A 12,676-nucleotide genomic window follows, 5' to 3' on the forward strand; every position below is an offset into this window, starting at 1 on the left:
GGCCACCTTCTGTGCTCTATCATTCTATGATTCTATCTTTCAATTACCCCTTTCCTGCTCCACACCTCAGCCCTGATCCCCTCTCATTCAGGTGAAGAATAAGGAGTTGAGTAGCAGAAGAGTAAAACTGTGGTACTGTCTAGGAGTTCAAAAATCTGGTCCATTGGGTTCAAAAAAGGATCACAGGCTTAGACTGGAGAGGAACAATCAGACAGTGAAGGGAGAGTAATATAGCAGAGAGAAAGTTACAGTAATAGGCAGCAGGTAGGAGAATCCAGAGCATTTATAGTATGAGAATCTGACAAACACAAATAGGAAATGAATATCAGTCCATTAAAGTGTAATATTGAAAACAATTTATTTACACCCTCATTTTCATTCAGTATAAAAAGTTTCCAGTTCAGAAAAATATTGTCTATTCCCCAACTCTTAATATCAATAAATTAACATTTATTTTTGAACACACTTTACACAGGGGTGATGGGAAACAAGATTTGGTGCGAGTTAGGATACGGGCAGCAGAGCTTTGATTGAGCTCAAGTTTATGGAGGGTGGAAGATGGGAGGCTGACCAGGAGAGCATTGGAATAGTCAAGTCTAGAGGTAACAAAGATATGGATGAGGGTTTCAGCAGCAGATGAGCTGAGGCGGGACGGAGTCGGGTGATGTTACGGAGGTGGAAGGAGGCAGTCAGGGACCATCAGTCTGGAGCCCAAACCTTGAAATCTCAACTACACTGTGGAATCTAGTGACCGAGCTGGGTATTGGCAGGGCAACCCAGTGCAGAGAGTTGTCACTGGAAGATCAGCAACTGGAATAAGGAGCCTCACAAAGCTGAATGGCAATGAAATAGTTTTGCTTTGGAGTAGGGTTTGAAACAACAACTTTCTGACTCAGAGCGTTACTGCTGAGCGAAGCTAACAACATCTTAAAATTAATTATACCTTTCATATACATAAAATATAATATTTTATATATTCAGGGCCTTTAAAATGACTTAGCATTGTTCTAAGTCAGTATTAATTGTGTCATTGGAAAATCTTCAAGTTTACTCTTCTCATTTTTGACTTTACACATTGTGTACAAACTGTATCATTTTATTGTATGACGACATCATGACAATTAATATGACTGAAGTCAGATGAGATGAAGAGCAAAAGTGATGTCAGCCGGGAGGGCAAGTACAGAGAGCTGACACTGGAAAACCAGCCAGTGAATAAGGTGCCCTACAGTGCTACAGTGCAAACCTAAAATGAAACATTTCATTGTAGCAGCTGCCAGTTCAAAAACGAAGGAACAGAAACAGGATTTTCTCAGTCTCCCCCCAGTGAAACATTTACATTTCATCACAGGAACATATCACAACAATAAATATCAATAAATTAAAATAAATAATTGAAAATAGAAAAATATCAAGACATTCCTTGTTCTCCATAAGAAACCTGGCTGCAAATCGCCTCATTACAGCACTACAATATAATGTCTGTTAAAATATAATTATTTTTTACAAATAGAAAGACTTTGAAATAAATATTAATTGTTCCCAGTCTCTATTGTCTTTCCAAAGTCTTCACTTCCTTCTTCTGATTTGTGCCGTTATGAAAAGGATCTGTTGTAAACTGGCCCTCGTCTCGGCGCGGATTATTTCCCAGGCGCAGACACTGAATCTCTGAAAAAGAGAAATATTCAGGGAAATACATTAGAGAATGAACAGATTTAAATTGGGTGAAATGAACTAACTGTCAGTAATCAAGGAGTCAAATATCAATTGTCCCACCTTCTGTTTGAGAAATGTTTCCAGATTCCTGAAGTATCTGTGAATGGCGGCGTTTCTCCTCGGCCTGGACTCTGAGCCTGGTTTCTTGACACATTCTTCCAGCTCTTCGAGCTGCCGATCCAGGAGAAGCCAGAAGTTTTCCACCTTGTCCTGGGGCCATGTGACTGAGTCCAGGTTCATGCTGTAGATCTGGCTGATGTGATGCAGTGTTTGATGGACAATCTGGATCCTGTCCTGGGTCTGAGCAAAATACACACAATGACATTAGAGGAGGCCTGAATCCATTTAGGGTTAGAGTAGATATGGAAAAGGACAAGGAACAGTCAAATGTGAAAATACTCAACTGGAGGAGGACTAATTTCACTGAGTTGAAAGGGGATCAGACCCAGGTGGATTGGATTCACAGATAGGCAGGTAAAACAGTAAATGAACAATGGGGGCCTTCAAAGAGGAGAAGATTTAGGTACAGACCAGACACATTCCCATGAGGGGGAAAGGAAGGGCATCAGTCAAGAACCAAGCTGAATACAAAAAATACAGAGGAGAACTGAAAAAGGAAATAAGAGGGGCAAAGATATTGTATGAGAATAGATTAGCAGTTCACATAAAAGGGAACACAAATGTCTTTTATAAGCATATAAATAGTAAAAGGTTAGTCAAAGGATAGGTGTGACTGATTAGGGGCCTTCTTGTGGAGGCAGAGGGCATGGCTGATGGACTAAATGACCACTTTGCATCTGTCTTCACTAAAGAAGAGGATGCTGCCAATGTTACAGTAAAGGAGGATGTAGTAGAAAAATTGGATAGGATAAAAATAGATAAAGAGGAGGCACTTAAAATGTTGGCATTGCTCAAAGTAGAAAATTCACCCATGCCGGATTGAATGCATCCCAGGTTGCTGAGGGATGTAATGGATGGAGATAATGGAAGCTCCAGCCAGAATCTTCCAATCTTCCTTACATGTGGGAGGGGTGCCAGAGGACTGGAGGATTGCAAATGTTACACCCTCGTCAAAAAAAGGGGCGAGGCATAAACCAGGGAACTACAGGCCAGTCAGTCTAATGTTGGAGGTGGGGAAATGCTTCAAGACAATGATCAGAGACAAAATGAATTGTTACTTGGAAAAATATTGGTTAATAAATGACAGCCAACATGGATTTCAATGGAGAGAGTTAATGAAGGTGGTATGGTTAATGTCGTGTCTATGGGCTTTTAAAAGGCATTTAATAAAATACCACATAATAGACTTGTTAGCAAAATTGAAGCCCATGGAATTAAAGGGGCAGTGGTGGCATTAATACAAAATTGGCTATGTGACAGAAAGCAGAGAGCAGCGTTGAGCGGTTGTTTTTCAGACTGGATGGAAGTGTGCAATAGTGTCCCTCAGGGGTCAGTATTAAGACCACTGCTCTATTTGATATCTATTAATGACCTGGATTTGGGTATACAGGGCATAATTTCAAAGTTTGCAGATGACGTGAAAATAGGAAATGTGGTAAAGAGTGAGGTGGATAGTAACAGACTTAGGACATAGACAGACTGGTGAAATGAGCAAACACATGGCAGACAAAATTTAACACAAAGAAGTGTGAAGTGATGCATTTTGGTAGGAAGAATGAGGATAGACAATATAAACTAAATGGTACCATTTTAGAGTGGGTGCAGGAACAGAGAATCCCAGGGTTGTGCATTCACAAATCTTTGAAGGTGGCAGGACAAGTTGAAATGGCTGTTTCAAAAGTATACAGGCTCCTTGGCTTTATGAACAGAGGCAAAGAGTACAAAAGCAAGGATAATGTGCTATATCTTTATTAATCACTGGTTAGGCCCCAGCTGTAATATTGTATCCAATTCTGTGCACCAATCTTTAGGAAAGATGCAAAGATCTTAAGAGAGGATGCAGAAAAGAGTTACCAGAATGGTACAAGGAATGAGGGACTCCAGTTACATGGAGAGATTAGAAAAGCTGGGATTGTTCTTACAGCGGAGAAGGTTAAGGGGAGATTTAATAGGGGTGTTCAAAATCATGAAGGGTTTTGATAAATTGTTTCCAGTGGCAGGAGGGTCAGTAATCAGGGACACAGATTTAAGGTAATTGGCAAAAGAACCAGAGGCGAGATGAGGAGAATTTTTTTTACACAGCGAGTTGTAATGATCTGGTATACACTGCCTGAAAGGGTGATGGAAGCAGATTCAATAATAACTTTCAAAAGGGAATTGGATAAATACTTGAAGGGGAAAAATTTACCTGGCTATGGGGAAAGGGCAGAGGGGTGGGACTAATTGGATAGCTCTTTCAAAGAGCCAGCACTGCACGATGGGCTAAATGGCCTCCTTCTGTGCTGGACCATTCTCGGATTCCATGAATTGACCTCTCCAGGATGGGGCAAGCCTCACAGCCAATCACCGCAGCTCAAGAGTGAGCTGGTTAGAGGGAGTGAGATGATTTCAGGGAGTCAGATAAAGGGCGTGAAACGATTCGAAGGAGTGAGATGTGTAAGAGGAAGTGAAATTGAGGGAAACAGATGGTGACAGGCTGCATGATGATTAGAGGGGTTTAGATAGTTAGAAGGATTGAGATGGTTAGAGGGTGTGCGATAGTTAGAGTGTTATAGATAGAGTGAGTAAGTTAGAAGGAGTGTGATAGAGAGAGTGAGAGAGAGAGAGATAGTGCCTGAGATAGTGTGAGTGAGATAGAGAAAATTAGATTGGATGGTTATGATAGAGTGAGTGAGATAGTGAGCGTGAGATAGAGGGACTGAGAAAGTGAGAGTGCGATAGAGCGAGTGAATAGTTCTGCCATTTTCACATCAATGGGCGGCCAATACTGGATTTAAATTTCCTGATTAAAGTTCTGATCAGATTGTTCATATTTCTTATACTTTCTATAAAACTCCTGTTTGAATAAAATAAAATCCAGTGTTCACTCACCTGTAACCCCTTCGAAAGTTTCATCAGGTTCAAGGGCTTGGTTTTCAGCGAGAGCCTCTCTTCAACACACACTCGGGGAAAGGGACCGCCCTGAAACAGAAGATCATCACCGTTACAGACAGCCCAGAGAGAGAAATACAGGAGAATCAGTGTCTATTAATTGAATAAAGTTACAAAATCCCAAACTATTTCTCCTGATACAACTTTTCACAACAGACCTTGTGGGGTTCGGATCCGGCTCTGGATGATGGTTAAACTCACCATTTCATTCAGTTTGCTCAGAGTCTCTATGTTGAGAACTTGCTGTAACTGCAGCCTCTCACAGCCCAGACTCAGGGTCCCGGACAAGACCCACACAATCCAAAATCTCCAAACACTCGCCAAATCCATGTTCAACCGACCCATGGGTAAAACGCCGATTTGAAGGATGAGAAACTGAGCGGATCGCGGTTCAGCTCCGAAAACGGTTCTTGTCACTGAATGAAACTCTGGAAGGCGAAAGGCAGCCGCTTGTGATTCCAGAGAGACCGCCGGAGCTGCCGAGTCCTGTGGGTGTGTGGCTGGATGCTGGGAGCTCTCACTGCCATTCTGGCAATGTGTGGCATTAGATTCGAAAAGTGAAATCGGGCTGCAGGAGTTTCTGAGGTGAGGAACCCAAAAGCTGGAGATTCCTCAACCAGCGACTGGAAAATCCCCGATGGAAGATCACAACCAGCGCCTCGTTCCAGCTCAATGTTCCATCGATTTGTACCAATATTTTCAACATGGATTTTGGAAAACGCTATTGTTTCCTCAGAATTGTAAGAATTCGCATCACGGGGGCACTAAAGGGGCAGTTGTTTCGATTGATGGACTGTCTCCATTTCCCCTTTCCCCCAGACATCACATTCCCCCTCCACCGTCAGTATCCGATTTCCAGCTCCCTCAGTTTCTGATTCCACTTCTTCACTTCAGTTTATCATTCCCCCTCTTCTCAGTACCTGGTTCCCATTCTCCCCTCAGATCTGATTTGTCCCTCCACTCAGAGTCTGATTCCATCTCCTCCTAGGGTCTGATTCCCTCTCTCCCCTCAGTATCTCCTCTGGTCTCCCCTCAGAGTCACCCTCCCCTCAAGATAATTATCATAAGAACATAAGAACATAAGAAATTGGAGCAGGAGTAGGCCAATCGGCCCCTCGAGCCTGCTCCGCCATTCAATAAGATCATGGCTGATCTGATCCCAACCACAAATCTAAAGAACACAAGAAGTCGGAGCAGGACCCGGCCACATAGCCCCTGGGCCCTCTCCGCCACCCACAGGGCATTGACCGATCCGAACTCAGCTTCATGTCCAATTTCCTGCCCGCTCCCCATAACCCCTAATTCCCTTTACTTCTAGGAAACTCTATTTCTGTTTTAAATTTATCGAATGATGTAGCTTCCACAGCTTCCTGGGGCAGCAAATTCCACAGACCTACCACCCTCTGAGTGAAGAAGTTTCTCCTCATCTCAGTTTTGAAAGAGCAGCCCCTTATTCTAAGATTATGCCCCCTAGTTCTAGTTTCACCCATCTTTGGGAACATCCTTACTGCATCCACCCGATCAAGACCCTTCACAATCTTATATGTTTCAATAAGATCGCCTCTCATTCTTCTGAACTCCAATGAGTAGAGTCCCAATCTACTCAACCTCTCCTCATATGTCCGCCCCCTCATCCCCGGGATTAACCGAGTGAACCTTCTTTGTACTGCCTCGAGAGCAAGTATGTCTTTTCTTAAGTATGGAGACCAAAACTGTATGCAGTATTCCAGGTGCGGTCTCACCAATACCTTATATAACTGCAGCAATACCTCCTTGTTTTTATATTCTATCCCCCTAGCAATAAAAGCCAACATTCCGTTGGCTTTCTTGATCACCTGCTGCACCTGCATACCAACTTTTTGATTTTCTTGCACTAGGACCCCCAGATCCCTTTGTACTGCAGTACTTTCCAGTCTCTCGCCATTAAGAAAATAACTTGCTCTCTGATTTTTCCTGCCAAAGTGCATAACCTCACATTTTCCAATATTATATTGCATCTGCCAAATCTCCGCCCACTCACCCAGCCTGTCTATATCCCCTTGCAGGTTTTTTATGTCCTCCTCACTCTCTACTTTCCCTCCCATCTTTGTATCATCTGCAAATTTTGATATGTTGCACTCGGTCCCCTCCTCCAAATCGTTAATATAGATTGTAAAGAGTTGGGGACCCAGCACCGACCCCTGTGGAACACCACTGGTTACTGGTTGCCAGTCCGAAAATGAACCATTTATCCCAACTCTCTGCTTCCTGTTCGATAACCAATCCTCCACCCATGCCAGAATATTACCCCCAATCCCGTGATTTTTTATCTTAAGTAATAATCTTTTATGTGGCACCTTGTCGAATGCCTTCTGGAAGTCTAAATACACTATGTCCACTGGTTCCCCTTTATCCACCCTATACGTTATATCCTCGAAGAACTCAAGCAAATTTGTCAGACATGACTTCCCCTTCATAAAGCCATGCTGACTTTGTCCTATTAAATTATGCTTATCTAAATGTTCCGTTACTGTCTCCTTAATAATAGACTCCAAAATTTTACCCACCACAGATGTCAGGCTAACTGGCCTATAATTTCCAGCCTTCTGCCTACTACCCTTTTTAAATAACGGTGTTACATTAGCAGTTTTCCAATCTGCCGGGACCTCTCCTGAGTCCAGGGAATTTTGGAAAACTATCACCAAAGCATCCACAATCCCTACTGCCACTTCCCTCAAGACCCTAGGATGGAAGCCATCAGGTCCAGGGGATTTATCCGCCTTGAGTCCCATTATTTTACTGAGTACCATCTCCTGAGTGATTTTAATCGTATTTAGCTCCTCCCCCCCGAGAGTCCCCTGTTTGTCCAGTGTTGGGATATTCTTAGTGTCCTCTACTGTAAAGACTGAAACAAAATATTTGTTCAGCATTTTTGCCATCTCCATGTTTCCCACCATTAATTTCCCGGTCTCATCCTCTAAGGGACCTATGTTTGCCTTAGCCACCCTTTTTCTTTTTATATAACTATAGAAACTCTTGCTATCTGTTTTTATATTTTTTGCTAATTTCTTTTCATAATCTAACTTCCCTTTCTTAATCAATCCTTTAGTTACTTTTTGCTGTCTTTTGAAGAATTCCCAATCTTCTATCCTCCCACTAAGTTTGGCTACCTTATATGTCCTTGTTTTTAGTCGGATACTATCCTTGATTTCTTTACTTAGCCACGGATGGCTGTCATTTCTTTTACACCCTTTTTTCCTCAGTGGAATATATTTATTTTGAAAGTTGTAAAATAACTCCCTAAATGAACACCACTGCTCATGTACCGTCTTACCCTTTAATCTATTTTCCCAGTCCACTTTAATCAATTCCGCTCTCATACCATCATAGTCTCCTTTATTCAAGCTCAGTACGCTTGTTTGAGAATCAACCTTCTCACCCTCTAATTGGATATGGAATTCAACCATGTTGTGGTCGCTCGTTCCAAGGGGATCCTTAACTAGGACATTATTAATTAATCCTGACTCATTACACAGGACCAGGTCCAAGGTTGCCTGCCCCCTTGTAGGATCAGTTACATACTGCTCAAGAAATCCATCCCTGATGCACTCAATGAACTCGTCCTCAAGGCTGCTCTGCCCAATTTGATTTGTCCAGTTAATATGATAATTAAAATCCCCCATAATTATGGCTGTTCCCTTATTACATGCCCCGACTATCTCCTGATTAATACTTCTTCCAGCAGAGTTGCAACTATTAGGAGGCCTATATACTACGCCCACTAATGTTTTTTTTCCCTTATTATTCCTTATCTCCACCCAAACTGTTTCATTATCTTGATGCTTTGTCCCAATATCATTTCTCTGTATTACAGTGATTCCTTCCTTTATTAACATAGCCACCCCACCTCCCCTTCCTTCCTGCCTGTCCTTCCTGATTGTTAAATACCCTGGCATATTTAATTCCCAGTCGTTGTCACCCTGCAGCCATGTTTCTGTAATGGCCACAAGATCATACCCATACGTAGTTATTTGTGCCGTTAACTCGTCCATTTTATTACGAATGCTACGTGCATTCAGATAAAGAACTTTCAAATCTGTTTTGTGACGCTTAGTTCCTGCTTTTTCCTTTTTTAACACTTTACCTATTACTCCATACCTTCTGTCCCTTCCTGTTACGCTTTCCTCTCTCTCCCTGCTCAGGTTCCCAACCCCCTGCCACTTTAGTTTAAACCCTCCCCAACAGCACTAGCAAACACTCCTCCTAGGACAGCGGTCCCGGCCCTGCCCAGGTGCAGACCATCCGGTTTGTACTGGTCCCACCTCCCCCAGAACCGTTTCCAGTGTCCCAGGAATTTGAATCCCTCCCCCTTGCACCATTCCTCTAGCCACGTATTCATTTGAAATATCCTCCTATTTCTACTCTGACTAGCACGTGGCACTGGCAGCAATCCTGAGATTACTACCTTTGAGGTCCTATTTTTTAATTTACCTCCTAACTCCCTATATTCTGCTTTTAGGACCTCATCCCCTTTTTTACCTATATCGTTGGTGCCTATGTGCACCACGACAGCTGGCTGTTCGCCCTCCCCCTCCAAAATGTTCTGTAGCCGCTCCGAGACATCCTTGATCCTTGCACCAGGGAGGCAACACACCATCCTGGAGTCTCGGTTGCGGCCGCAGAAACGCCTGTCTATTCCCCTTACAATTGAGTCCCCTATCACTATAGCTCTGCCACTCTTTTTCCTCCCAGCCTGTGCAGCAGAGCTACCCGTGGTGCCAGGAAGTTGGCTGCTGCTGCCTTCCCCTGATAAGTCATCCCCCCCAACAGCATCCAAAGTGGCATATCTGTTTGAGAGGGGGATGGCCACAGGGGACCCCTGCACTACCTGCCTGCATCTCTTACTCTTCCTGGTGGTCACCCATTCACTTCCTGCCTGTATACCCTTTACCTGCGGTGTGACCAACTCGCTAAACGTGCTATCCACGAGTTTCTCTGCATCGCGGATGCTCCACAGTGAGTCCACCCGCAGCTCCAGCTCCGAGATACGATCGGTCAGTAGCTGCAGGTGGACACACTTCCCGCACACATGGTCGGCAGGGACACTGGTAGTGTCCATGACTTCCCACATCTTGCAGGAGGAGCATATCACGGGTGCGAGGTCTGCTGCCATGACTTGCCTTAGCTTAGTTACCCCTTTTAAATTACGTTGAAATTAGAAAATGTTAACTATACTAGGGACCTAGGTTCACTAAAAAAAAACAAAAAAAAAAACACTATCTGCTATAAAACCTGCAGATCTTCCCTTTCTTATTACTTTACTTACAGTAAAATGGTAGAAATACTCACCTGAACCTACTCACCAATCAGCTGCCTCCCCTGTGCCGCGTCACTTTCTGACTGGTGACGGCACCCCGAACTCTGCCGCTGGTCTCAGAGTCTCGGTCTCAGAGTAAGCTCTGGTCTCGCTCTCTCCGCGCTGTTTATATCCCCGCTCTGGTCTCGCTCTCTCCCGCCGCTCACCGACTGGACTCTCGCTCTCTCCGCGCTGTTTATATCTCCGCTCTGGTCTCGCTCTTTACCGCCGCTCACCGACTGGACTCTCGCTCTCTCCGCGCTGTTTTTATCCCCGCTCTGGTCTCGCTCTCTCCCGCCGCTCACCGCTCTCAGGTCCACTACCGCTCTGCAGGAAAAGCAAGGCAAAGCAGCACCTCCTTCCCCCACTTTACCAAACTCCCACACGTACCGAACTCTCAGCACACTGTGTTGTCCTCACACCGTGCTGTCCGCACTGACAGGCCCCTGTATTTCTACAGTTGAGACTCAGATGAGTCAGGCCTGCCCCACCTTCAGGTACCAATTGAATCTAGCTAACCAATTAACTTGCTACAGCAGCTCTCTGCTGAAGCCAGACAGAAACTTAGAAATTTAAACTTTTAAATTGACCTTAAACAGTTGAAGCAATATGCACTAGATTTAAAGAGATTAACCCTTAAAGAGATTAACCCTTCAACTCCCACACGTACCGAACTCTCAGCACACTATGTTGTCCTCACACCGTGCTGTCCGCACTGACAGGCCCCTGTATTTCTACAGTTGAGACTCAGATGAGTCAGGCCTGCCCCACCTTCAGGTACCAATTGAATCGAGCTAACCAATTAACTTGCTACAGCAGCTCTCTGCTGAAGCCAGACAGAAACTTAGAAATTGACCTTAAACAGTTGAAGCAATATGCACTAGATTTAAAGAGATTAACCCTTAAAGAGATTAACCCTTCAACTCCCACACGTACCGAACTCTCAGCACACTATGTTGTCCTCACTCTCAGTGTTTTGTTTTTTTTTCTCCCCTCGGGTTCTGATTCGCCCACTTCCTCACTGTCAGATTCTCCCTATCGCCACAATATTGCTCTCCCTCTCCCCTCAGACTCTAAACCATTCCTCAATATCAGGGTGCCCCTCTCCTCAGGCCCTGATTCCCCCTCCCTTCCATATCTGATTCTCTCTCTTTCCGCAGGGTCTCATTTCCCCTTCCTTCCAATTATGATTCCCCCTCAGGACCTCATTTCCCCTCTTTCCATAGTGTCTGATTCCCCCTCCCCTCAATGCCTGATTCCCAAACTTTCCTCAGTTTATTATTCCTTATCTCCTCTGTGCCTTGTTTACATTCTCTCCTCAGATCTGATTCCACCTTCACTCAGAGTCTGATCCTGTCGGCGGATTTCTCCGTTACTGTTGCAACGATGGGTTGTTAATCCATCAACAATAACTTCCACTTGATTTGAGCCCAAGTGGTTATAAAAAGCAAGTTTAATAGATTGACTAACAACAGAGATGCACTACAGCTGTCTTCAACATTACATTCAACAGTTATAATACAACAGTCTACAGATAACATTAAATGAATAGCAAGCAATACAACCTGATGGAGTACCAACCGTACACTCTTGAGAGCTCTAACTTTTGGGAGGGAGCTTGCCTTATCTTTATACTGTTCAGCTGGATTGTTCTATATGTAAGCACCACTGGTCTTATCTCCTGTTTGTAAACCATCCTACTGTGTTGACTCTCCAAAAACTACCAAGGATTGTTTAATGTCTTAGTGTTTATGTAGCCTTTCACCATTATCAGGTCTTAGTATGGTGAAAAGTCTTCGAACTTAAACGTTAACTCTGTCTGTTTCTTTCTCCACAGATGCTGCTTGACTTGCTGAGCTTCTCCACAATTTTCTGCTTTTATCTTATTATGTTTATACTAAGTTAGGACACCCTGTCTCGTGAATCTTACTGTTTTTCACTATTCAGTACCTCAGCACACTTTCAATGACCTCTTGGGTTTCTGTAAGTTATTTTCCTCAGAGATTGGACCTTTTCTGTCCTATTTTCTATGCTTGTTTTAAACCATATTCTGACACATCCCAACTCACTACCACCAGCCCAGGGTCTCATTCTCTCTCTCCCCTCAGTATATGATCTGTTATCCCCTGAGGGATTGGTTCACTCTCCCCTCAATACAAGATTAACCCTCTCATCAGTGTTTAAATTCCCTTCTCCCCACAGTACCTGATTAACCCTCTTCCCTCAGTTTTATGATGCCTCTTAACCTCAGTTTCTTCTTCCCCTCTCCACTCAGTGTCTGATTACAATTCCCCCACAAATCTGATTCTCCCTTGACTCAGAGTTTGATCCCACATCGTGCTAGGGTCCGATTCCGTCTCTCCCCTCAGACTCTGTTTCCTTTCTCCCGTCTGATGCCCCCCTCTCCTCTGTATCTGATTCCCCTTGTCCCCTTAGTGTCTAATTCCCCCGTTTCATCCGGGGGCTAATTAACCTTCTTGGTTTCAGGAGACTTGTGCTGTTGGACACGATTAGGGAGAGAAACCAAGCCCAACAGAAGAGAGTCACTCTAACAATTTATACGGTCAAATGAAC

General features: G+C 44.0%; 1 protein-coding gene across 1 annotated transcript; it reads right to left on the reverse strand.

Moving 5' to 3' along the window:
• Window positions 1-371: 371 nt before the first annotated feature.
• LOC137300175 (interferon alpha-21-like) lies at window positions 372-10,465 on the reverse strand. The gene is made up of 4 exons (XM_067969253.1): window positions 10,096-10,465; window positions 4,708-4,797; window positions 1,777-2,016; window positions 372-1,668 (listed from the first exon to the last, which is right to left on the reverse strand). Exons 2-4 carry the CDS (start codon window positions 4,729-4,731, stop codon window positions 1,570-1,572), a joined length of 363 nt encoding a protein of 120 aa, XP_067825354.1. The 5' UTR covers window positions 4,732-4,797; window positions 10,096-10,465; the 3' UTR covers window positions 372-1,569.
• Between the last annotated feature and the right edge of the window lie 2,211 nt (window positions 10,466-12,676).

The sequence above is a fragment of the Heptranchias perlo genome, chromosome 30 (genome assembly GCF_035084215.1).
Source record: "Heptranchias perlo isolate sHepPer1 chromosome 30, sHepPer1.hap1, whole genome shotgun sequence".
In the NCBI taxonomy this organism is placed as follows: Eukaryota; Metazoa; Chordata; class Chondrichthyes; order Hexanchiformes; family Hexanchidae; genus Heptranchias; species Heptranchias perlo.